Source organism: Schistocerca gregaria, chromosome 5, assembly GCF_023897955.1.
Source record: "Schistocerca gregaria isolate iqSchGreg1 chromosome 5, iqSchGreg1.2, whole genome shotgun sequence".
Classification (NCBI taxonomy): Eukaryota; Metazoa; Arthropoda; class Insecta; order Orthoptera; family Acrididae; genus Schistocerca; species Schistocerca gregaria.
This window is the reverse complement of record NC_064924.1, coordinates 659,346,741-659,374,509: the sequence shown is the minus strand read 5'-3', so window position 1 is coordinate 659,374,509 and position 27,769 is coordinate 659,346,741. Positions and strand designations below refer to the sequence as shown.

Below are 27,769 nucleotides of genomic sequence, written 5' to 3'. Positions count from 1 at the left end.
AAACGATTCTTACTGGTGTAGACCGGAAACGATTCTCACGCCTTGTCAATGACAATTGGTTTCAAACCTGATAGGAATTGCTATTGTCAGTCGATGCAGCAGGTTCATTGCGAAAGATAACTGCGCACGGAGCTGCATACGAAGGACATTGTGTGTCGGATACCTCGCAAAAAACTATAGCTGACAGCGGCAAATGAAATTGCACGCCTTTACTGGCGCAAGCAACGCAGAAACTGGACTGTAGCTGATTGAAGGCGTGTAATGTGCTTGCACGAGTCGCGATTTTGTCTCTTTTTCAAATAATGGACGGCCTCGAGTTCACCAAGCCGCAGTATGTAGTTCCGTCTGGAGGTAGTGTTTGATATTTAGGAATGTTTTCTGTGCCATCACTTTGGCATACTCATTCAGGTTGCCGCGAACGTGGACCAGGAAGTTCATTTCAAAAGTTTCGTTCGCCAAGTGTTACCATTTCTTCTGCATCTTAAAGATAATGAGTCTAATTTATTATCTACCAAAGTAACTATTTCTTTCAAACAACGATATTCTCGTCTTCAGAGTACTTCCCTTTGGCAGCTAATAGCCGATAAAGTGACATTGAACATAAATTTCAGTTTGAAGAGGGAAAATGACAATGTTAAATTAAATGTAGATGGGACCTTTGTGGACTGTGTAACAAATGCAAAATTTCTAGGAGTGAATATTAATTCTCAGTTGAAGTGGTGTGAACATACAAAGGTACTTGCAAACAGAATGTCATCAGCATGTTATGCCCTATTATCAGTGTGTAACATGCAGTGTCTTTTAGTTACTACGTACACTCAATTCTTAGCTATGGCATTCTTTTTTGCGGAACCAATGCACAAAATATGAACACAATTTTCAAACTCCAGAAAAGAGCCACAATAATAATAACCAAAACTAGTTGTCGAGCTAATTGTAAAGATCTGTTCAAAACACTGGGGGTCCGCAGCTCGTGTTCGTGCGGTAGCGTTCTCGCTTCCCACGCCCGGGTTCCCGGGTTCGATTCCCGGCGGGGTCAGGGATTTTCTCTGCCTCGTGATGACTGGGTGTTGTGTGCTGTCCTTAGGTTAGTTAGGTCTAAGTAGTTCTAAGTTCTAGGGGACTGATGACCATAGATGTTAAGTCCCATAGTGCTCAGAGCCATTTGAAAACACTGGGGACTGTAACTGCTCCGTGTGAATACATTTACCAGTCAGTTGTACACATCAAAAATAACATTAGTAATCACTGCACAAACAGCTCTGTCCATGCCGTGGAACAAGAGCTGGACTCAACTTACATTTACCAAAAAATAAAATAAAACCATAAAACTCAAAACAGCATTTTCTACCAAGAAATAAAACTGTACAGTAAATTTCCAAAAGAGATTAAAGAAATTGCAAAAATACACTTATTTAAAAATGTAGCCTAAAGTACCTGTTATGCAATACATTTTATACATTGAAGGATTACTTAGATAAAATAGAGTAGGCATTTGGTAAAAACTGTGGAGGGATGCTTACTCAGTTTTTTAGGAAAGCAAATGGGAAGTTGCAGTACAGAAAATGGCCCAGAGATCACCTGTATGTGTATGTGTGTGTGTGTGTGTGTGTGTGTGTGTGTGTGTGTGTGTGTGTGTGTGTGTGTGTGTGTATGTGTGTGTGAACAACGTGTGTATAGTGTGTGCAGTGACTGATAGTGAGATATCAGTGAACAGTATGGCATTACATTATTTAATAAGTTATTTGCAAAAGAAGTATACCAGGAGTAAACCTAACGATTGTCTCTACATCTACATGGATACTCTGCAAATCACATTTAACTGCCTGGCAGAGTGTTCATTGAACCACCTTCACAATTCTCTATTGTTGTAATTTCATATAGCACGCGGAAAGAACGAACACCTATATCCTTCCGAACGAGCTCTGGTTTCCCTTATTTTATCGTGGTGATCATTTCTCTCTATGAGGTCGGTGTCAAAAAAATATTTTCGCATTCGGAGGAGAAAGTTGGTGAGTGGACTTTCGTGAGAAGATTTCGTCGCAACGAAAAACGCATTTCTCTTAATGATGTCCAGCCCAAATCCTGTATCATTTCAGTGACACTCTCTCCCATATTTCGCGATAATACAAAACGTGCTGCCCTTTTGAACTTTTTCGATGTACTCCATCAGTCTTATCTGATAAGGTCCCACACCGCGCAGCAGTATTCTAAAAGAGAACGGACAGGTGTAGTGCAGGCAGTCTCCTTAGTAGATCTGTTACATTTCCTAAGCGTCCTGCCAATAAAACGCAGTCTCCGGTTAGCCTTCCCCACAACATTTTCTGTGTGTTCCTTCCAATTTAAGTTGTTCGCAATTGTAATACCTAGGTATTTAGTTGAATTTACGGCCTTTAGATTAGACTGATTTATCGTGTAACCGAAGTTTAACGGATTCCTTTTAGTACTCATGTGGATGACCTCACACTTTTCGTTATTTAGGGTCAACTGCCAATTTTTGCACCATACAGATATCTTTTCTAATCGTTTTGCAATTTCTTTTGTTCTTCTGGTGACTTTACTAGTCGATAAACGACAGCGTCATCTGCAAACAACCTAAGACCTAAGACGGTTGCTCAGATTGTTTCAAAAATCGTTTACACAGATAAGGAACAGCAAAGGGCCTATAACACTATCCTAGGGAGAAATCACTTCTGTTTTACTCGAAAACTTTTCGTCAATTACCACTAACAGGGATCTCTCTGAAAGGAAATCACTAATCCATTTACATATTTACATAACTGAGACGATATTCCATAAGCATGTAATTTCACTACAAGCCGCTTGTGTGGTACAGTGTCAAAAGCCTTCCGGAAATCCAGAAATACGGAATCTATATGAAATACCTTGTCAATAGCGCTCAACACTTCATGCGATTAAAGACCTAGTTTTGTTTCGCAGAAACGATGTTTCCTAAACCCATGTTGACTGTGTGTCAGAAGACCGTTTTCTTCGAAGTAATTCTTAATGTTTGTAGACAATATATGTTCGAAAATCCTGCTGCATATCGACGTTAATGATATGGGCCTGCAATTTAGTGGATTACTCCTACTACCTTTCTTGAATATTCGTGTGACCAGTGCAACTTTCCAGTGTTTTGTTGCGGATCTTTCGTCAAGCGAAAGGTTAAATATGATTGATAAGTATGGAGCTAATGCATCAGCATACTCTGAAAGGAACCTAACTGGCATACAGCCTGGACCAGAAGACTTGTTTTTATTAAGTGATTTAAGTTGCTTCACTACTCCGAGAATATTTATTTCTACGCTACTCATGTTGGCAGCTGTTCTTAATTCCAATTCTGGAATATTTAGTTCGTCTTCTTTTCTGAAGTCTAAAAAAAGGTTCAAATGGCTCTGAGCACTATGAGACTTAACGTCTGAGGTCATCAGTCGCCTAGAACTTAGAACTAATTAAACCTAACTAACCTAAGGACATCACACACATCCATGCCCGAAGCAGGATTCGAACCTGCGACCGTAGCGGTCGCTCGGTTCCAGACTGTAGCGCCTAGAACCGCACGGCCACTCCGGCCGGCTTGTGAAGGCATTTCGGAAGGCTGTGTTTAGTAACTAACTAGAAGTCTGTAAACGTATGCGTATACAAATTAGCTTATTTTAAATTGGTCTAAACTTGTAAATACTTTGACATGTCCTTGTGAAAATAGATCTACGAGTGAACAAAGTTATTACTACTACTACTACTACTACTACTTCAGGGTCCCAAAATGACGTCCCGTTAACACATTTTTCAATTTCGGGGAAACAAAATTCGTAGGGACTCATATCAGGTGAGTTGAGGGGGTGGGGTGTGGGGGGGTGGGTGGGGAGGGAGGATTCGGAACAACAGGAATGCCGTTTGAAGTCAAAAATTCCGTGATGGACGTGGGCGTGTACATGGGGCGTTGTCATTGTCTGTAGTGCCAGGTTTCAATCGATTCATCCTTTTCCACAGTCTTTCAAGAGCAGCTTTGAAAAACTCTCGGTGACAGTTTGTCCTAGAAGAACAAATTCTGTACGCACAATACACATACCGTCAAAAAAGCAAATTAGCATTGTTTAGAACTCTGATGTGGCCATTCGAGCTTTTGTCCTTCGAGGAGATGTCTCAGTGTTGCACTCCTCACTTTGCTGTTTTGTCTCAGGCTTGTACTAAAAAATATAGGATTCATCACAGGTGTCTGCCCTATATACCGTACACTTGGAACAGCGAACAAAATATTAAGTCATTAGGAGCCATTACCCTAAGACCAGCCTCAATAGCCGAGGCTGCTAAGACACCCGTGTGCAGTGGCGCTCGGCTCGGAGGTACACTGATTCGACTCCTGCTGGTGGTGAAACCATTCGTGACCACTGGCAATCCTCTCAAGATGATCAACGAACTCATTTCTTCGATTGCCCTTCTGCTCAGGTTTTTCGGCACAATTTTGACACAAACCTTTCGCATGTGCAAAACTTCAGTCGAAATTTGATTTACAGTGAAAATGTTTAACAGGGCACGCATCCTCCCCATTGTTAAATGTCGTTCGGGATATCACAAGGACACGCACACGTTCGACGTTTTCGTCGGTTATTGAAGGTGGTCTCCCTGAGAGAGGTTCATCATGAACTTGTTCTCGACATCCCAAATGGTTCAAATGGCTGTGAGCACTATGGGACTTAACTTCTGAGGTCATCAGTCTACTAGAACTTAGAACTACTTAAACCTAACTAACCTAAGGATATCACACACATCCATGCCCGAGGCACGTCGACATTCCAAGAATAGTTTGTGCCAGCGAAAAGCATGTGATTTTGATAAGAAATATTCCCCATAGACCTATTTCGACTATTCGAAGGTCACACTTGTGGTTTCCTCGGGTTTAACGTGAAACTTGATGACATAACGTTGCTCTAAATTCCGCTGATTCAGTTCCGTAAAACACGACAAAAACACGACTTCAATAATGGCGTTCTCAAAAATCACTGATGGCTTTACAGGGCTCAAACTCGAACTGAGTGTGTGGAATGGATGAACGCACCTGTCTACACAAGTAGGACAACACACCGTTGCCAGATCGCTCTCACTGTTGTCAGTCTCATTACATTTCTCAGACACATCGTATGCTGTGGACACTCCTATCTATCGAGATGAACAGCCGAGTTCACACGGTTTCGTGCGTACGCTCCTTGTTTGAGGAAAACTTTCAGGCACCTCGGCTGGCCTGCCAGATTACCCGATCTTATTTCCGTTCAGTGAGCAAAAGTCGAAAGTAATGCTAATAACAAGGGGACGTCGTAAACACAGAGCAACATTTAGTATCGTTTCAAACAATGTTTTACAAGTTGAACAATTAAAATACTAGGATATAATTATTGAGTGCCAACGGCCTTGCTGCAGTGGGAACACCGGTTCCCGTCAGATCACCGAAGTTAAGCGCTGTCGGGCTGGGCTAGCGCTTGGATGGGTGACCATCCGGTCTGCCGAGCGCTGTTGGCAAGCGAGGTGCACTCAGCCATTGTGAGGGAAACTGAGGAGCTACTTCGTTGAGAAGTAGCGGCTCCGGTCTCGGAAGCTGACATACGGCTGGGAGAGCGGTGTGCTGACCCCATGCCCTCCATATCCGCATCCAGTGACGCCTGTGGGTTGAGGGTGACACGGCGGCCGGTCGTTACCGTTGGGCCGTCACGGCCTGTTCGGGAGGAGTTTAGTTTTTTATAATTATTCATTATAAGTTTTTCTTTAATGAACACACACAGTACATGACTGAAAAGTGGACGAAGTTTATTCATTCTTTAGCTAAATCAGCAAGGCTTAACCGGGGACTGGGTACAGGACCGATGAAAATAATTTACAAAGGTACCACTAACAGGCATATGCAGCTCCTGTTTTGATTCACGCACTAAGTAGAAAATATAGCTCTGCAAGTTCGAAGAATCCAGTGCTTCAGCAGACGTCGTTCTGTACACTGATTAAGCACTGTAATCAGTGGACAGAACGACATCTGCTGAAGTGTTGTGCGTTCTATCAGGCCTTACACAAATAATATTATTAAGCCCCAGGCAACAGCTGAATAATATAAAATATGAAAACTGAACAGGCGGCCCATTGTATAGACACTCCTTCAGATTATGAACAGTGGCCCCATCCAGCAAGTACATTAACTCTAGAAGAACTGCAAACTCAAGAAATACGCAGCAGCAGTTTATAACGAAGGGAGCTATTCAGAGAACTGAATGGTACATTTGTCTGTTTGTTAGAGTACTCCGTCCTCAGGTCACGAGTGGCCTACCAGGGCAATCCGACCGCCGTGTCATCCTCAGCGTAGGATGCGGATAGGAAGGGCGTGGGGTCAGCACACCGCTCTCCCGGTCGTAAGATGGTATTCTTGACCGAAGCCGCTACTATTCGGTCGAGTAGCTCCTCAATTGGCATCACGAGGCTGAGTGCACTCCGAAAAATGGCAACAGCGCATGGCAGCCTGGATGGTCACCCATCCAAATGCCGACCACTCCCGACAGCGCTTAACTTCGGTGATCTCACGGGAACCGGTGTATCCACTGCGGCAAGGCTGTTTGTTGTCTCACGGGAACCAGTGTATCCACTGCGGCAAGGCTGTTTGTTGGCGTACACATTAAAAATGGGTACACTTTTAGCCAAGCTGAACAATTAACAGGGTGGCATTTTTTGTGTAGAACCTGGATGTCTAAGGGAACTACATTTTACCCGGAAAAAATCGGGGAAGTCTCATGGAATTTCATAAAATCTCAGAGAATTCCGTATTCTTAACCTAGAACTGAAATTAAAACTTTATTCGGCTTCAAAAATCACAAATTTTAAAATATTTAGTATCTCTACGTGTGTTAATTATACAAATATTACTTCACATAAATTATCGAAGCTGCGATGTAACTACAGCTTATGATTGGAAGATAGCTCAGCTGAGAGGAAACGAAAGTCATTATTATGGTACGCTGCTGCTCCCAGCCGAGCACATTATTAATTTGTCACAAGCTTCTTGATACCATCTTCCTCTTCACACATAGAATACTCAAGGAATTTTTTTCCAGGTTTGAGTAGTCACCCTGAGTTATCAATATTCCAAGCCTTAGACAAACTATCGACAAATAAATGTTAAATTGCCAGCTGTAATACACACGGGCAGTTGCGTTACGCCGGATTCATTTAAAAATTCCCCTTGTCATAAATATTTGACAGAGGAGACCAGAAAACAAAATTGAGGAATTGCGTTGGAGGAAATACCATAATAACTTCGAATGGACGAAAGCACATGTAGGTACGGCGCTGCGGTCGGCAATGCCAATGTAGGACAACACGAGTAAAAGGCGTAGTTGTTAGATCGGTTACTGCTGCTACAATGGCAGGTTATCAAGACTTAAGTGAGTTCCAACGGGGTGTTATAGTCGGTGAACGAGCGGTGGGGCACAGTATCTCTGACGTAGCGATGAAGTGGGGATTTTCGAGTAAGACCATTTCACGAGTGTACCGTGAATATGAGGAATCCAGTAAAACATCAAATCTCCGACACCGCTGCGGCCGCAAAGAGATCCTGCAAGAACGGGACCAACGACGACTGAAGAGAATCGTTCAACGTGACAGAAATGCAACCATGCCATGTAATGTAGCGCATATTATTGAGAGTTAATTGGCGCTGACGAGTTTCGCGTATGAAGTGTCTATTATTGTCATCTTGTGTGGATAGGCAGCGTTGAGCCAGAAGAAGTCGTTAAAAAAGTTGTTTGTATCATGCGAGCTATGGTCTGATAATTCTGCTGCCACTCAGTTGAAGAGGAGGAGTGCATAAACTGGAATTGACATTGAGAGTGCCTACACTATAATATCTCCTCCCCCCACCTCCCATGAACCATAGACCTAGCCGTTGGTGGGAAGGCTTGCGTGCCTCAGCGATACAGATGGCCGTGCCGTAGGTGCAACCACAACGGAGGGGTATCTGCTGAGAGGTCAGACAAACATGTGGTTCCTGAAGAGGGGCAGCAGCCTTTTCAGTAGTTGCAGGGGCAACAGTATGGATGATTGACTGATCTGGCCTTGTAACACTAACCAAAACGGCCTTGCTGTGCTGGTACTGCGAACGGCTGAAAGCAAGGGCAAACTACAGCCGTAATTTTTCCCGAGGGCATGCAGCTTTACTGTATGGTTAAATGATGATGTCTTCCTCTTCGGTAACATACACTCCTGGAAATGGAAAAAAGAACACTTTGACACTGGTGTGTCAGACCCACCATACTTGCTCCGGACACTGCGAGAGGGCTGTACAAGCAATGATCACACGCACGGCACAGCGGACACACCAGGAACCGCGGTGTTGGCCGTCGAATGGCGCTAGCTGCGCAGCATTTGTGCACCGCCGCCGTCAGTGTCAGCCAGTTTGCCGTGGCATACGGAGCTCCATCGCAGTCTTTAACACTGGTAGCATGCCGCGACATCGTGGACGTGAACCGTATGTGCAGTTGACGGACTTTGAGCGAGGGCGTATAGTGGGCATGCGGGAGGCCGGGTGGACGTACCACCGAATTGCTCAACACGTGGGGCGTGAGGTCTCCACAGTACATCGATGTTGTCGTCAGTGGTCGGCGGAAGGTGCACGTGCCCGTCGACCTGGGACCGAACCGCAGCGACGCACGGATGCACGCCAAGACCGTAGGGTCCTACGCAGTGCCGTAGGGGACCGCACCGCCACTTCCCAGCAAATTAGGGACACTGTTGCTCCTGGGGTATCGGCGAGGACCATTCGCAACCGTCTCCATGAAGCTGGGCTACGGTCCCGCACACCGTTAGGCCGTCTTCCGCTCACGCCCCAACATCGTGCAGCCCGCCTCCAGTGGTGTCGCGACAGGCGTGAATGGAGGGACGAATGGAGACATGTCGTCTTCAGCGATGTGAGTCGCTTCTGCCTTGGTGCCAATGATGGTCGTATGCGTGTTTGGCGCCGTGCAGGTGAGCGCCACAATCAGGACTGCATACGACCGAGGCACACAGGGCCAACACCCGGCATCATGGTGTGGGGAGCGATCTCCTACACTGGCCGTACACCTCTGGTGATCGTCGAGGGGACACTGAATAGTGCACGGTACATCCAAACCGTCATCGAACCCATCGTTCTACCATTACTAGACCGGCAAGGGAACTTGTTGTTCCAACAGGACAATGCACGTCCGCATGTATCCCGTGCCACCCAACGCGCTGTAGAAGTTGTAAGTCAACTACCCTGGCCAGCAAGATCTCCGGATCTGTCCCCCATTGAGCATGTTTGGGACTGGATGAAGCGTCGTCTCACGCGGTCTGCACGTCCAGCACGAATGCTGGTCCAACTGAGGCGCCAGGTGGAAATGGCATGGCAAGCCGTTCCACAGGACTACATCCAGCATCTCTACGATCGTCTCCATGGGAGAATATCAGCCTGCATTGTTGCGAAAGGTGGATATACACTGTACTAGTGCCGACATTGTGCATGCTCTGTTGCCTGTGTCTATGTGCCTGTGGTTCTGTCAGTGTAATCTGTGATGTATCTGACCCCAGGAATGTGTCAATAAAGTTTCCCCTTCCTGGGACAATGAATTCACGGTGTTCTTATTTCAATTTCCAGGAGTGTATTACGGAGGTAAAATAGTCCCCCATTCGGATCTCCGGGCGGGGACTACTCAGGAGGACGTCGTTATCAGAAGAAAAAAAACTGGCGTCCTACGGATCGGAGCGTCGAATGTCAGATCCCTTAATCGGGCAGGTAGGTTAGAAAATTTAAAAAGGGAAATGGATAGGTTAAAGTTAGCTATAGTAGGAATTAGTGAAGTTCAGTGGCAGGAGGAACTTTACTTCTGGTCAGGGTTATAAACAAAATCAAATAGGGGTAATGCAGGAGTAGGTATCATAATGAACAAAAAAATAGGGGTACGGATAAGCTACTACAAACAGCATAGTGAACGCATTATTGTGGCCAAGATAGACACAAAGCCCACGCGTAGTACAGTATTACAAGTTTATATGCCAACTAGCTCTGCAGATGTTGAAGAAATTGATGAAATGTATGACGAGATTAAAGAAATTATTCAGGTAGTGAAGGGAGACGAAAATTTAATAGTCATGGGTGACTGGAATTGGAGAGTAGGAAAAATTCAAATGGCTCTGAGCACTATGGGACTCAACTGCTGTGGTCATTAGTCCCCTAGAACTTAGAACTACTTAAACGTAACTAACCTAAGGACATCACACACATCCATGCCCGAGGCAGCATTCGAACCTGCGACCGTAGCAGTCGCACGGTTCCGGACTGCGCGCCTAGAACCGCGAGACCACCGAGGCCGGCGAGAGTCTGAAAACGGAGAGAAGGAAACACAGTAGGTGAATATGGATTGGGGTTAAGAAATAAAAGAGGAAGTCGCCTGGTAGAATTCTGCACACACCATAACTTAATCATAGCTAACACTTGGTTTAAGAATCATGAAAGAATGTTGTATACATGGAAGAACCCTGGAGATACTGACAGCAAAACGGTTACTCTCTAATGACTGGCGTAGTTGACTTAATGGTGCAATCACGGCCATGCAGAAAACATCAGTTCATAAAGTTTGTGACGTTCTTGTGGGAAAACAGTTCGACACAGACAAAAACAACCAGCACACAGATGTGGGTACATATTAAAATACCACACCTAATAGTTCTGCATTTATATCCGCTCTGTATTATATTGTTGTTGTTGTTGTTGTGGTCTTCAGTCCTGAGACTGGTTTGATGCAGCTCTCCATGCTACACTATCCTGTGCGAGCTACTTCACCTCCCAATACCTACTGCAGCCTACATCCTTCTGAATCTACTTAGTGTATTCATCTCTTGGTCTCCCTCTACGATATTTTCCCTCTACGCTGCCCTCCAATGCTAAATTTATGCTCGCTTGATGCCTCAGAACATGTCCCTTCTTCTAGTCAAGTTGTGCCACAAACTCCTCTTCTCCCCAATCCCATACAGTACCTCCTCATTAGTTATGTGACCTACCCATCTAATCTTCAGCATCCTTCTGTAGCACCACATTTCGAAAGCTTCTATTCTCTTCTTGTCCAGACTATTTATCGACCACGTTTCACTTCCATACATGGCTACACTCCATACAAATAATTTCAAAAACGGCTTCCTGACGCTTCAATCTATACTCGATGTGAACAAATTTCTCTTCTTCAGAAACGCTTTCCTTGGCATTGCAAGTCTACATTTGATATCCTCTATACTTCGACCATTATCAGTTATTTTGCTCCCCTTATAGCTAAACTCCTCTACTACTTTAAGTGTCTCATTTAAGTGTCTAATTCCCTCGGCATCACCCGACTTAATTCGACTACATTCCATTATCCTCGTTTTGCTTTTGTTGATGTTAATCTTATATCCTCCTTCCAAGACACTGTCCATTCCGTTCAACTGCTCTTCCAAGTCCTTTGCTGTCTTTGACAGAATTACAATGTCATCGGCGAACCTCTAAGTTTTTATTTCTTCTCCGTGGATTTTAATACATACTCCGAAATTTTCTTTTGTTTCCTTTGCTGCTTGCTCAATATACCGATTGAATAACATCGGGGAGAGGTTACAACCCTGTCTCACTCCCTTCCCAACCACTGCTTCCCTTTCTTGGCTCTGGACTCTTATAACTGCCATCTGCTTTCTGTACAAATTGTAAATAGCCTTTCGCTCCCTGTATTTTATCCATACCGCCTTCAGAATATGAAAGAGAGTATTCCAGTGAACATTGTCAAAAGCTTTCTCTAAGTCTACAAATGCTAGAAATGTAGGTTTGCCTTTCCTTAATCTTTATTCTAAGATAACTCGTAGAGTCAGTATTGCCTCACGTGTTCCAATATTTCTACGGAAGCCAAACTGATCTTACCCGAGGTCGGCTTCTACCAGTTTTTCCATTCGTCTGTAAAGAAATCGCGTTAGTATTTTGCAGCTGTGACTTATTAAACTGGTAGTTCGGTACTTTTCACATCTGTCAACACCTGCTTTCTTTGGGATTGGAATTATTATATTCTTTAAACGAAACAATAAGTTTACTGTTACCAGTCACTGTTTATTTGTTTCCACGACGCGTTTCAAAGGTTTAAACCTCCATCATCAGGTGGATATACATCAGTTAATATGGCATTTGTGTGTTTGTGTTGTGTTACGATTTCTTTGGAGGAAGTTGTGACACTGTCTAGTGGAGAAAACAAAACAGTATTTCAGAACTTGGTCTGTTTTGACAAAAATTGAACTTGTATCTAGCAGTAAACATAAATTAAGTAAGATAAAGTACCTCCAGTGGTCACAGGATCCTTTCACAGTCGTAACACATCACATGAACGCTATCATATTGTATAAACAAATATGGAGTCGTAATCTAATAGGTGCATGGATCGTACAGCAAAAGAGATCCATGCACCTAATAGATTACGACTCCATATTTGTTTATACAATACGATAGCGTTCATGTGATGTGTTACGACTGTGAAAGGATCCTGTGACCACTGGAGGTACTTTATCTTACTTAATTTATGTTTACTGCTAGATACAAGTTCAATTTTTGTCAAAACAGACCAAGTTCTGAAATACTGTTTTGTTTTCTCCACTAGACAGTGTCACAACTTCCTCCAAAGAAATCGTAACACAACACAAACACACAAATGCCATATTAACTGATGTATATCCACCTGATGATGGAGGTTTAAACCTTTGAAACGCGTCGTGGAAACAAATAAATAGTGACTGGTAACAGTAAACTTATTGTTTCGTTTAATGTCAATAACAGTCACGGTAAAGCCTAACCTAAAAATGTTCGCATTTAAATATTATATTCTTCTTGAAGTCTGAGGGTATTTCGCGTGTCTCATACATCTTGCTCACCAGATGGTAGAGGTTTGTCAGGACTGGCTCTCCTAAGGCCGTCAGTAGTTCTAATGGAATGTTGTGTATTCCCGGGGCCTTGTTTCGACTCAGGTCTTTTAGTGCTCTGTCAAACTCTTCACGCAGTATCGTATCTCCCATTTTATCTTCATCTACATCATTTTCCATTTCCAGAGTATCTCTACAGTAATAACAGATTGCACTGTTGAGCAGTCTATGTACCGTCGTCTGTTGAAACGTGCTTGGATGTAGTCAGATGCATGTTAATTCGATTATTAGATATATACATTTGGTTATTATGACACCATAGATGGTGTCGGTGCTCATATGTACATCGTGCGGGGACGTTTTGCTCAGCGGCCAACTCGATGCTATTGTAGGAGAACACACTGCTGGAGTGTTACAAGTTCTCACGTAACCTGTGGTTCCGCCCGAAGACGCTGTCCGCTCTACAACGAAGTGGAAAATTCGGAAATAGTGGCGGACGTGCGGGATAACGGCCGAGAGCGCAACTCGCTCCGAACGAGCCTTGTATACAAGGGGCCGACACTCGTGTGAGGCCACGGCGTAGGGATTCACAAAGGTTTCTCTTTCGCGAAAACAACACGGTTTTAGTGCGGCGGTCCTTTCGGCGTGCGGGCCGTCATATTGTCGGTCGGGAGAGGTCGTAAAGTGGAGTTTATTTTGCCGCTCCACTTCCTCCGGTAGTCGCCGGCTGCGGACAGCTTGCCGCGGCCCCCGTGTTTATAAATACTCGATAAGTGTCGTGTGCCGCGCCTGCGCCCGCGTCCGAAACAAAGGGATCAGCTTACGGCCCGGGCGAACTGGGTGCCCGCTACCTGCTGCAGCGAGGTGGCCACAGTGTTGGGTGTCCTCTGGGGACTGCCGCGGACGGTCAGATCGAGAAAGCCGGGGGTTGTTTCCGGGACTGTTTACGTTTAATCCCCCGGCCGACGTTTTCTGTTTGTCTACAGACTTTCCAGTATTCTACAACTTATTAACTCACGTTTAATTACTCTCTATACATACCGAGTTCGTGAGGAACTAGGTTCTCCTGTCAGCGTACGTGATCCGTGAAAGAGTGCGAGTTAATCTATTATCTAGTGAAAGGGAGATTAGGACTTAACCCGTCCTCCTTCCAAGTTAACTCTTCCTCGCACTTTCTCAGCTGTTTTTTCGCCTTGATGTTCGTCTTTTCCCCTATCTGTGTTTCTCTAGCCTTATGTTTTTAGGGTGAAGATTTTAGTGCATTGCGGAATGACTGGCTCACGCTTTTTTATTCTTGCGATCAGCCAGCCCAGGCCATTTACCATATTATTTTAATTCCTTCTACCGCTTTTTCCTCTTTTAGTGCACTTTTCCCCTTTTGGCTTGCTTTTTAGTTTTCTCTTTCAGTGCGGTTTCTAGTTCATTTTACGCCTTTTTACTTTCCCAGACTTTTTTGGTTGGTTCAAATGGTTCAAATGGCTCTGAGCACTATGGGACTCAACTGCTGTGGTCATCAGTCCCCTAGAACTTAGAACTACTTAAACCTAACTAACCTAAGGACATTACACACATCCATGCCCGAGGCAGGATTCGAACCTGCGACCGTAGCAGTCGCACGGTTCCGGACTGCGCGCCTAGAACCGCGAGACCACCGCGGCCGGCGACTTTTTTGGGGAGTGGTTTCCATCAGAGACCTGTTCGAAGAAGGAAATGATGACCCTGTAGTTTCATGTACATCTAAATGATTACTCTGCTATTCACAATAAAATGCCAGGCAGAGGGTTCAATGAACCACCTCTACCGTTCCACTAGCGAAAACGAAAAACGAGCACTTAAATTCTTCTGTGCGAGCCCTGATTTCTCTTATTTTATCGTGATCATTTCTCCTTATGTAGGTGGGTCCCAACAGAATATTTTCGCAATCGGAGGAAACTGGTGATTGAAATTTCATGAGAAGATCCAGTCGCAACGAAAAACGCCTTTTTTTAATGATTGCCACTCCAATTCACGAATCATGTCTGTGGCACTATCTCCCCTATTTCGCGATAATACAAAACGAGTCGCCCTTCTTTGGACTTTTTCGGTGTCATCCGTCAGCCCACTTGATGCGGACCCCACACAGCACAGCAATACTTCAGAACAGGTCGGACAAGCGTGGTGATCAAATGGTTCAAAGGCTCTGAGCACTATGGGACTTAATATCTGAGGTCATCAGTCACCTAGAACTTAGAACTACTTAAACCTAACTAACGTAAGGACATCACACACATCCATGGCCGAGGCAGGATTCGAACCTGCGACCATAGCTGTAGCGTCGAGACTGAAGCGCCTAGAACCGCTCGGCCACTGCGGCCGGCAAGCGAGGTGGAAGCAGTCTCTTTAGTACACCTGATGCACCTTCTAAGTGTTCTGCCAATGAATCGCAGTCTTTGGTTTGCTCTACCCACAACATTATCAATGTTATCATTCCAATTTAGGTTATTTTTAATTGTAATCCTTAAGTATTTAGTTGAGTTTACAGCCTTCACATAGGTGTGACTTATCGCGTAATCGAAATTTAGCGGATTTCTTTTAGTAATCATGTGAATAACTTCACACTTTTCTTTATTCAGGATGAATTGCCACTTTTCGCACCATACAGATATCTTATTTAAATCAATGAATTCATTTTGGTCATCTTATGACTTCACAAGACGGTAAGTGACAGCATCATCTGTGAACAATCTAAGACCACTACTCAGATTGTCTCCTATGTCGTTAATATAGATCAGGAACAATAGAAGGCCTATTACACTTCTTTGGGGAACGCCGGGTATTACTCGATGACTTTCCGTCTATTACTACGAACTGTGACCTCTCTGAGAGGAAATCACGAATCCAGTCACACAATTCAGACGATGTTCCAGTGGCACACAGTGTAGTTAGAAGCCGCTTGTGAGGAAAGGTGTCGAAAGCCTTCTGGAAATCTAAAAATATGGAATCAATTCTATGCGAATGAAGCATATTTTATGTTAGGCAGGCTATTAGAACCGTCGGGATGTGCAAGGAAAACAGCGATACGAAAACAACTGAGCAAATCAGCCGTCACCGAACACTGGCTCGAGTGTAATAATGAGATTTTCTACGACCACGCCAGCATCGTCTGGCCACTGGTGATTAAAGCCAAGTCGTTGGGGCAGCGTGAATAAGGAATCTGTCGAAATAACGATGTCGGAAAAATTTCAATTTAAGTGAGTCTTAGGATCTGCCAATCGATTTCTAAGATCTCGCTGGTCATATCATTCGCTAGAGCTGGAACACTTTTAGAGAATGTGGGTTTTACGGAACAATAATGCGGATTCCGAAAAAGAAATGAGTAACAAATGCGTGTCGAAGGGCGTGCACTTCACAAGCTGACTGGATTCCAGGCAGCGGTTACACATAACGCAGACCACTGTACCTAAAGAAGACGGCTGGGCCATCATCGAAATATGGTACAGAAAATTGGAGTTAATAAATCGTTTTCAAAAACGATCTTTGTACAGACGCACAAAAACTATGGATAGTCTGTTGAAAAATTCCGGAACACGTTTTGCGCTCGTGTGTTATGACACTTACTGAGAAAGAAATTTCCCTCTGTGCGAATAAACATGTATAAAAAAAAAAAAATGAACCGGTGAAACCCAGCTCACTCTGTTTGTCAGAGACATCCAGAAAGCAGAAGATACCAGCGGCCAGGTTCATGTCGCAATCCTTGACTTCTACAAGGCATTCAGTATAGCTCCAAATTGTCACATAATGAACAAAATACGATCGAGTGGAATGCCAGACCAGCTATGTGACCGGATTGAAAAGTTTCTAGCAAACAGAACATGTCGTTCTGAACGGATAGAGATCTTCAGACGAAATATCAGCGCCGGGCGTACGACAAAGGAGTGTTGTAGGACCATTACTGTTCACCGTTTATTATACAGGGCTCACTAACGAACTGCAGGAACAGGTTTCTGAATGGAAATGGAGGAAAAAAAGGCCGTATGAACATATGCCCGGAAATGAATCGTTGGCATGGTAGATGACGCTGACAACTGGGAGTTCCTCTGACCACTTGCCCTGTATTCCTTGTGTTTTGAAGGTGTACTGTAAACACCTGAATGGTTCGTCGCAAAGAGGCCTGACGACAGAAATCCTATAATTGTGGTGGTCTGGTGGAAAAACCAATGACAAAATCCTTCCCGTGGAGGGAAATCCTCTGCTGATAATCCCTGCATTCTTTGCAGGTGATAAGGATAAAAGCAGTTATCATGAAGGATACACATAACCGTACTTTGACTTACACAGTGTTCGCGGACCACTTTCCTGGAGCTTATATGAGAGTTCGACTCAATATACTTTAGAACCAGATCCTCCAAATCTGGTGTGTGCTCACTCTTCCGTCTGCCTGCACGTTCATCTGTCTGAAAGGACCCATGATAACACAAACTCCAAAATGGGCTTGAAATGTTGTGTGATGTGGTTGGTGTCTGTGACGGTACTTATTTTAGTATAGCCGCGCTGCCTCTCGACCGTTTGCGTCTGCTTAGCGTACACAAAACACCATATCGGCTGGTTCCCGACATGAATACCGGACGATTCTGCTGCTTGGTTGGTTTAGGGGACCAAACAGCGAAGTCATCGGTCCCATCAGAGGAAGGATGGGGAAGGAAGTCGGCCGTGGCCGTTCAGAGAAACCATCCCGGCATTTACCTGAAGCGATTTAGGAAAATAATGGAAAAACCTAAATCAGGGTGGCCGGAGGCGGGTTTGAACCGTCGTCTCCCCCGAATGCGAGTCCAGTGTACTAACCACTGGGCGGTCAATGTGCTGCTAGCAGTACGCTGTGTCAATCATACAGTCCTGGAACACACAAGGAATAAACGACACGTGGTCAGAGGAGCTTCATTCGTCAGCGCTATGTGCCATGGCAACGATTCATTTCCGGGCACATGTTCGAAGGACCTTTTTTCTGCTATTTCCAGTTAGCAATTCGTGCCTGCAGTTTATCGGTCTTATTGATGCTCACACTTTATAAGTGAACTATTGGGTAAGTGAACTATTGGGTAAGTGAACTATTGGGAGTTCCACGAGGCTTTTGACGAACGACGCTACTGCATACAGAGAAGTCGAAACACTAACAGATAGTGACACCTGCGGAGTATCGACGGTAGGTGCAGGGCTTGACAGCTCATCTTAAGTATAAAAATAAATGTCACTTATTGTACACAAACAAACTAAAAGACCCATTATCGTGTGATTACACAATCACAGAACTATCACTGGAATCACTCATATCCATAAAATACAGGGTGATTCAAAAAGAATACAACTTTAGGAATTTAAAACTCTGCAACGACAAAAGGCAGAGCTAAGCACTATCTGTCGGCGAATTAAGGGAGCTATAAAGTTTCATTTAGTTTTACATTTGTTCGCTTGAGGCGCTGTTGACTAGGCGTCAGCGTCAGTTGATGCTAAGATGGCGACCGCTCAACAGAAAGCTTTTTGTGTTATTGAGTACGTCAGAAGTGAATCGACGACAGTTGTTCTGCGTGCATTTTGAACGAAGTATGGTGTTAAACCTCCTGATAGGTGGTGTATTAAACGTTGGTATATACAGTTTACAGAGAATGGGTGTTTGTGCAAAGGGAAAAGTTCTGGACGCCCGAGAACGAGTGATGAAAATGTAGCACGCATCCAGCAAGCATTTGTTCGCAGCCCAGGAAAACTGACTCGCAGAGCTAGCAGAGAGCTGCAAATTCCACAATCAACTGTATGGTGAGTCTTACGAAAAAGGTTAGTTATGAAACCTTATCGTGTGAAATTGGTTCAAGCACTGTCTGCATCTGATAAGATTTCTGTGATTTTATCCTTGCTCAAATGGAAACAGATGAATCTTCCATTTCAAAGATTGTGTTTAGTGATGAAGCAACTTTCCACACTAACGGGAAAGTCAACTGTCACAATGTCTGTATATGGGGCACTGAGAATCCGCGGGAAACAACTTAGTATGAACGTGACTCGCCTAAGGTGAACGTTTTCTGTGCCATTTCAGCCAATATAGTTTTTGGTCCCTTTTTCTTCGAAGGTGCTACTGTAACTGGACTACAGTATCTGGAGATGTTACAGAATTGGCTGTTCCCTCAGCTCGAACAAGAAGCACAACAATTCATATTTCAGCAGGATGGAGCGCCACCACATTGGCACTTTTCTGTCCGTAACTACCTGAACATCAACTACCCGAGGCGATGAATCGGCCGCCAGGCAGCCCGTGACAGAGCACTTCATCACTGGCCTCCAAGAAGCCCTGATCTTACCCCCTGCGATTTTTTCTTGTGGGGGTATGTTAAGGATATGGTGTTTCGGCCACATCTGCCAGCCACCATTGATGATTTGAAACGAGAAATAACAGCAGCTATCCAAACTGTTACGCCTGATATGCTACAGAGAGTGTGGAACGAGTTGGAGTAGCGGGTTGATATTGCTCGAGTGTCTGGAGGGGGCCATATTGAACACCTCTGAACTTGTTTTTGAGTGAAAAAAAAAACCTTTTTAAATACTCTTTGTAATGATTTATAACAGAAGGTTATATTATGTTTCTTTCATTAAATACACATTTTTAAAGTTGTGGTATTCTTTTTGAATCACCCTGTATTTAGGAATATGCGTACCAGTACGATTTAAAGCGGAGCGACCACATAAAATCAGTTGCAGATGCGGCGAATGAGAGACTCACGAGGGAACGTGAAACACCAACGTTTAAATTCCTTTACTGGATTTTGAGCAATTTATCGTAGCCGCCAAACAGTTAATTATAATGATTATATGACCGTGTGCTTAATGGATGAAAGGCTATCGGTTTTTCTGCTGGTTTCGGGGGTATTTCAACCAAGTGCGGCTGTTTTGCAACTGAATAGTGGAATGATTGAAAGTTTGTCTATTATTAAGGACCACAAAGGTTGCGATGTACAAACTGATATACATTTCCTACTAACACACAAATGCTGAGGCAGTTGCTATCTTCGCCTTACACGTCTAATTACGGTTATATCTTTTTATTGGTTGTTGATTTCCTGTAGTTCGTCACACGCAATGCTGATGGTTAACATTCACAACAATCCTCACTGCAATGCATGATTGTTGCTGGCCGACGCGGTTGATGCAAAACATGTAATTCGGCGCTTGTCACTTTCTGGTTTCGTATCACTCGCGAATCTGTATCGATGAGGGTCCACCCCGCGACGATCAGGGGGACGTGCTCACTCGTCATACTCATACCGTTTACAACTCACTCGACCACCATTCTTGCCCGTCTCTCCCGCACCACTCGCTCGACACACTCCCGTACTACTCGCACTCAACACCCGTCTCACTGCCTCCTGCAGCGCTCGACTATCGACTCCTGTCTACTATCGACCTGGGCGTCGGATACTAGCATCTATGTTCGTGGGATCACGGAGCCCTTACAAACGGATGCTATGAAATACTACAAAAGAAATCCATACAGGTCTTAAACATACCAAAATTTCAATCGGAAGGAGGGTGTGAAACTGAATACCTGGATTCCGATGCTGAAAGTGTACACCAGTCTTCCAGCGTGAGGTGATAATACCTGCCGACAACGACCAACGACGGCTAGCTGCACTACAGCAGGGGTTGCCAGACTTTTCGCACCACTTGACATTTTGAGAAATCTGGGCATGCTGCTATGGCTTGTTCACTTTTTAACGAACCCTGAGATGGGGTAGGAGAAAAGGGGAGACAGTGCGGAATGTTGAGCGACGACTCCCGCAGGGGTGGGGAACCGTACAGAGTAGGACTGTTGATATTCTTAAAAATATGGGGAACCCGACGTATCGATATTTTAAAAAAATATCATATCGGCCATATATATATATATATATATATATATATATATATATATATATATATATATATATCAATGGAAGAAATATCGACGTACCTGCAAAAAAAGGCTGCACCTTGTAAAAATACTGTCAGTTGATTTACACTCCTGGAAATGGAAAAAAGAACACATTGACACCGGTGTGTCAGATCCACCATACTTGCTCCGGACACTGCGAGAGGGCTGTACAAGCAATGATCACACGCACGGCACAGCGGACACTCCAGGAACCGCGGTGTTGGCCGTCGAATGGCGCTAGCTGCGCAGCATTTGTGCACCGCCGCCGTCAGTGTCAGCCAGTTTGCCGTGGCATACGGAGCTCCATCGCAGTCTTTAACACTGGTATCATGCCGCGACAGCGTGGATGCGAACCGTATGTGCAGTTGACGGACTTTGAGCGAGAGCGTATAGTGGGCATGCGGGAGGCCGGGTGGACGTACCGCCGAATTGCTCAACACGTGGGGCGTGAGGTCTCCACAGTACATCGATGTTGTCACCAGTGGTCGGCGGAAGGTGCACGTGCCCGTCGACCTGGGACCGGACCGCAGCGACGCACGGATGCACGCCAAGACCGTAGGATCCTACGCAGTGCCGTAGGGGACCGCACCGCCACTTCCCAGCAAATCAGGGACACTGTTGCTCCTGGGCTATCGGCGAGGACCATTCGCAACCGCCTCCATGAAGCTGGGCTACGGTCCCGCACACCGTTAGGCCGTCTTCCGCTCACGCCCCAACATCGTGCAGCCTGGCTCCAGTGGTGTCGCGACAGGCGTGAATGGAGGGACGAATGGAGACGTGTCGTCTTCAGCGATGAGAGTCGCTTCTGCCTTTGTGCCAATGATGGTCGTATGCGTGTTTGGCGCCGTGCAGGTGAGAGCCACAATCAGGACTGCATACGACCGAGGCACACAGGGCCAACACCCGGCTTCATGGTGTGGGGAGCAATCTCCTACACTGGCCGTACACCTCTGGTGATCGTCGAGGGGACACTGAATAGTGCACGGTACATCCAAACCGTCATCGAACCCATCGTTCTACCATTCCTAGACCGGCAAGGGAACTTGCTGTTCCAATAGGACAATGCACGTCCGCATGTATCCCGTGCCACCCAACGTGCTCTAGAAGGTGTAAGTCAACTACCCTGGCCAGCAAGATCTCCGGATCTGTCCCCCATTGAGCATGTTTGGGACTGGATGAAGCGTCGTCTCACGCGGTCTGCACGTCCAGCACGAACGCTGGTCCAACTGAGGCGCCAGGTGGAAATGGCATGGCAAGCCGTTCCACAGGACTACATCCAGCATCTCTACGATCGTCTCCATGGGAGAATATCAGCCTGCATTGCTGCGAAAGGTGGATATACACTGTACTAGTGCCGACATTGTGCATGCTCTGTTGCCTGTGTCTATGTGCCTGTGGTTCTGTCAGTGTGATCATGTGATGTATCTGACCCCAGGAATGTGTCAATAAAGTTTCCCCTTCCTGGGACAATGAATTCACGGTGTTCTTATTTCAATTTCCAGGAGTGTATTATTAGATTTTCTAAACAGCAACATGCTTGCACCCTGTTTATCCCCCTTAGAGCAAGAACTGAAAGGAAAACGATGCACCTTCACGCTTGGCGATAACCACTTTGCTAACAATGGCAACTGCTCGTAAATCGCACAATAAAAGGTGTCTGATGGATCCGCCGTTCCAATTCGACACATATGTTTTTGTCTGGAACATATGTTGACTTCCCTGTTTTTATCATTTCTGCAAAGGCCAGCGACCTAGCAGTTGGAGTGTCAAAATTGCGTGGTGAAGTTGAACGTTGCAGATTCTGTCGGTCCGCCGAGCTCCGATTACGTCAGCATTTCCCCTCACGCGTCTCCACCCACCGCAAAGAGCAATCTTGTCGTTATAGGGACTAATGAACACATCTCCAGGACCACACATAATGGGCTAAAAGCACTGGAAATCGTCAGTAACGCAGAACGATATTTTCTCCTCACGAAGTTTGTGCTATAAAAGTTGATTCTAATCTGAAAAGCATGAGAAAGTGTAACATAGTAACGACTAAATGATACTTATTGTATGTATAAAAAGAAAGGCAATAAAAAACTGCATTTCATTCAGTTACATAGACGGCACATACATCCATGAATGACCAATTTTGTCATTTAGATTTTTGTTCATTAGTCTTTGAAGAATGCCGATGTGAAGAACTAGCAAACTAGTTACATTATTATTATTATTATTATTATTATTATTATTATTATTTACGCAACTGATATGCTATTTCTTCACATCGGATGTTTTGTTATCCCATTCAGACCGCCAAAGTCCCAATGCAATGGGACTACTTCCTTGTGCCATCTATACTTGCTTCGCACAGTCAAAGAATGATGAAAGCTCAAAAAATAGTAAGACTCCTTCAAAGAATGAAAACGAAATTATGTTCTTCTTAATTTGAAATGAAATACTTCGAATATTTACCGAAAATTGCGAAAAAAATACTGTATAAAATAAAAATATCGGTACTCGATATCGTTAAACACGTATAACGCTGTAAGGAATATTGCAGGTATGTATCGGTAGTTTTTGTAAAAGTAATTGACATATCAATATTTTATCAACAGTCGTAAGGAGGGAACTATTTTCGCCCTCTTGCCCACCCGTAATACGTAACGAGCAACAAAGACACTAACACTAACAGCCCGTTCACTGCGTAATAACTGTTGCAGCGCCACATATCGGTACACCGCAGAAGTTGGCGCAGCTGCAAAGTAGCACATACACTTTCGCATAATCACCAAGATCTGATCAGATTATCGCCATTGTCAACATAAGATGAATCATTTCCGGCCAACGCAGCGACGACTTATGAAGGAAAGAGGGGGGGGGGGGGGAGGGGGTACAATGGGACTTAACTGCTGTGGTCATCAGTCCTCTAGAACTTAGAACTACTTAAATCTAACTAACCTAAGGACATCACACACATCCATGCCCGAGGCAGGATTCGAACTTGCGACCGTAGCGGTCACGCAGTACCAGACTGAAGCGCCTAGAACCGCACGGCCACACAGGCCGGCTCGAAGCAAACATTCTGAAGTAAATACATTTCCTTTAAGTTATACAGATGCTACTTTTATCAATCAGTGTTCGCACTATTATTTTACTTTAAAAACAAAGTAACGTAAGAGAATAATCTCATTTATATCAGTACGCATTTCGTTTACTTGTATCCATACTGCCCGAAATTTCCTTGCATACCACCAGCGCTAAGCGTACCACCCTCGGCCACGTGGGGTTAGTCGATCGGTTTGAGGTGTTGCAGTCATGGACTGTGCAGCTGGTCCCGGCGGAGGTTCGAGTCCTCCCTCGGACAGGGGTGTGTGTGTTTCTCCTTAGGATAATTTAGGTTAAGTAGTGTGTAAGCTTAGGGACTCGTGACCTTAGCAGTTAAGTCCCATACGATTTCACACACATTTGAACATTTTTTTCGTACCTCCGTCTCCGAATGCCTTCACTGGAGTATTCAAAACATGTGACGTCACACCTCTACACAGGAGCAGAAAACAAGCTACAAGCTCCACTTAAAGATGTCCTCCGCGGGTGCAGACGAATAAGAAATTCATCCGACCACTGCATAATAATCCTAAATATTTTGACGAGTGGGACATCCCCGGCCGTTGAAGTTTACATTTTACAATCTTCAGGTCTGTTATGTTGACATACGCGGCTGGTCCTAACCACTAACTACCTCTGAGAAATGTATCCCTCCAATCCTGGCGTCCTGCTTCAGACCAAGGAACTTCTCTAACGGTCACCGATATCTTCGAGACCATGGCCCCAAATTACTCCTGTACAGAGGGAATAATTGTGTTTCACCATAAACAGGGACCCCAACAACAATGGACTTCGCCTTTGGTGGGGAGGCTTGCGTACCTCAGCGATACAGATAGCCGTACCGTAGGTGCAACCACAACGGAGGGGAATGTGTTGAGAGGCCAGACAAACGTGTGGTTCCTGAAGAGGGGCAGCAGCGTTTTCAGTAGCCGCAGGGGCAACAGTCTGGATGACTTATTGATCTGACAGTGTCACATCAACCAAAACGGTCTTGCTGTGCCTTTCTGTGAACGGCTGAAAGCAAGGGGAAACTACAGCCGTAATTTTTCCCTACGGCATGCAGCGTTACATGATGATTGGATTCTCTTGGGCAAAATATTCCGGAGGTAAAATAGTACCCCATTCGGATCTCCGGACGGGTACTACTCAGAAGGATGCCGTATTCAGGAGAAACAAAACTGTCGTTCTACGGATCGGAGCGTGGAATGAAAATTCGAAGGAGATAAGTAATAACTTGTACTAGTGTGTATCTCAGATAGTTGAACAGCATTACGTAGTTTCCTCTACCAGAAATCCACGGCTCAAGCCGTCGATGATTCTAGAATCTTATTCGCGATTTTCTCCGCTCTTCTTCGACAGTTGCTTTCAGAGTTAACGCAGTAGTTTTACGCGACTTCATTTTCGTAGGGAAACTGTGTTTTGCGAGCCAAATGAAGCCGATATCGGTCGCTGGAGAGCGCTGAGAGAGCAAAGCACGTTAGCCAGTTCGTCCCGTGAGCCAACGGAGCTCCCCCCCCCCCCCCCTCCCCCCCGTCGTCTGGTCGGATGTCCCTTCCGCGTCCACGTCAACGTTACCTGCCTCGTCCCTTGTGAAGGCGGCCCAAGTGTTCTCTATCAAACTGTTCGTACCGACGTCGCCTACGCCACTGTGCTACGCCGTAAACAGTCATCGTGTAAGTCAGGGGTCTCCAAACTACGGCCCGCGGGCCGAAACCGGCCGCGAGGGCCGGCAAACCGGCCCGCGTCCGCTGGCCCGACATTCCCGGTATCCGGCCCGCCAAATATTTGAGGTGGTACCTATAAATACTGGCAACAGTTGAGTTTCGAGGCCTATCGCGACCAATACACCGCGGCATTGTCGGAGCTCTATCTTTACAAAGCGGAAGGTCATGGTCAAACTTGTGACTATCCACAATAAACAGACAGACCATGCTTCGTGCGATAGTGAAAAAAAAAAAAAAAGAACGGTTAACAGACTAGCACAATAGCAGTTTGTGAAATTTTGGTCACAATAAGTATGCTATGCAGTCATATCAGACATATAGTTGCCCAAATCCTGCCCTTACTTACCTTCAACCTGCAGGTTTACATTACTCTCATGCCGGTAAAACTGAAGAAGTAACTCAACCATTGAGGTCAACAATAAGCTGTGAAAAAAACGGAAAAATCAAAGAGAGGTGCAAAAACTCATGTTCTGTATGTACTTTAAAATAAAATGATAAGAAGCTCACACCAAAAGCTTATTCGAGCATTTTATTGTACTCACGAGTCTTGTGCAAGTCTTTCAAATGGACGCCACTTCGGCGACTAGCCTTAGTAATCAATCATTATGGAAGATGCTTCTTAAGCGAGGTTTCACTTTCTTTTGATTACGTCGTGAAATACATACAGAATGTGCAGTGCCATCCTTTTCTGTCGGTGGAATTCGCCAGAATTGCGGTCAGGTGCGTCCCCCAATCGAAATTATGTAATTAAACAAAAATCGTAGTTCGTTTCAGTGCTAGCTATGCCCACAACCTTAGATTTTCGCGATTTCATCTTTCCTTTAGCCTTACGTTACGGTGATCGTGGAGTGCTGGGGTGCTGTAATGCCACTAGGCAGACGCTGGCGCCCACGACTTCGTGGAGGAGTCAGTGTGGCCCGCGGAGTAAGAAGCCCGGAGAGCCCTGGTCTGAGCCGCGCTCGTGTCACAGGTGTGGGCCAGGCCGGCCGCCACCCGCTGCTGCCCGCCGCCCTGCGCGACCGCCTCCGCAAGCGGCGCGCCTTCGCCGACCGCGCCCTGGAGGCGGCGCCGCTGCTGCTGCCGCCGCCCCCGCCGGCCTTTGTCCCGGCTGCGGCGCCGCCGCCGGCACACCGGGCCGTGACGCAGCTTCCGCTTCCCCTTCCGCCCCCGCGCCTGTTGCTCGCGCCGGACCTGCTACTCCCGCCGGCCACCGTCGTCACCGCAGTGCCGCCCCCGCCGAAGCCCAAGCCCCGGCTGTCGTTCTCTGTGGAGGCCATCATAGGCGTCAAGTAGCGACGACGCCCAATCTCCCGCGGACACTGTAACACAGGAGTACGGACAGAAAATGTTTCTGACTGTGTTCAAATGCTCTCATTATTGTTGATATTCTTTGTATGTATGTAATTTAATGTTACCAAATACAAAACACGACCGGTAGCTTTGCTACAGAGAATGTGATTAATCTTTTGAGTCTCCTTTATTTCCAGATTACCAGAAAAATCCTGAATGCATCGGAGAGTGCACCGTTTTGAAACCTTCTGGCAGACTAAAACTGTCTGCTGGGCAGGACTCACTACCAGCCATTTCTCCGCAGTACTCTACCAGGAAGTTTCAGATCTAAAATACAGGGGATAAACAAAATAATGTGAGCTCCTGTACTTACTTCGAAATTGTTTATTAATAAGTGGTTGGACCCCTACTTGCCTGTAATACTGCTGCGATTCTGCTTCGAGTATTGGAATATAATGATTGTACAGTCTCCAGTGGAATGTTACGCCACACTTCCATCAGAACCTCTTCTAACTCCTGTAGTGACGAGGGAGGCGGAAATCTGCTCCAGGGTCTGCGCTCCAATACCGCGCACAAGGGTTCGATGCTTCTTTCCTTGATGCAATAATTCACCAACAGCCGTGTGTATTGTAGAAGTTTATTTTATTTTATGAACTTATATGTGCTACCAGTTTCGGCATTACATTGATGCCAGCTTCAAGCCCCACACGTCATAGTCGTAAAATCGCTACACACAGAAGGAGCCATATAACTGGATCCGTGGATCAGTCGTCCTGCAACAGCTCTTGGTGGCCAGGCGACACAGACACGACTATGATGA

At 45.4% G+C, this 27,769-nt stretch overlaps 1 protein-coding gene and 1 pseudogene across 2 annotated transcripts in view; both read left to right on the top strand.

The window, feature by feature from the left end:
- LOC126273189 (doublesex- and mab-3-related transcription factor 2) overlaps window positions 1-27,117 on the top strand; it is an 80,239-nt gene extending 53,122 nt beyond the window's left edge. For both annotated transcript variants that reach the window (XM_049976710.1, XM_049976711.1), the window contains exon 4: window positions 26,630-27,117. In XM_049976710.1, the coding sequence (XP_049832667.1) occupies window positions 26,630-26,952 (323 nt within the window). In that variant the 3' untranslated portion in view covers window positions 26,953-27,117. The remainder of the gene's footprint in view (window positions 1-26,629) is intronic.
- On the top strand, window positions 5,400-5,517 carry LOC126274423 (5S ribosomal RNA; annotated as a pseudogene).
- Window positions 27,118-27,769: the final 652 nt, after the last annotated feature.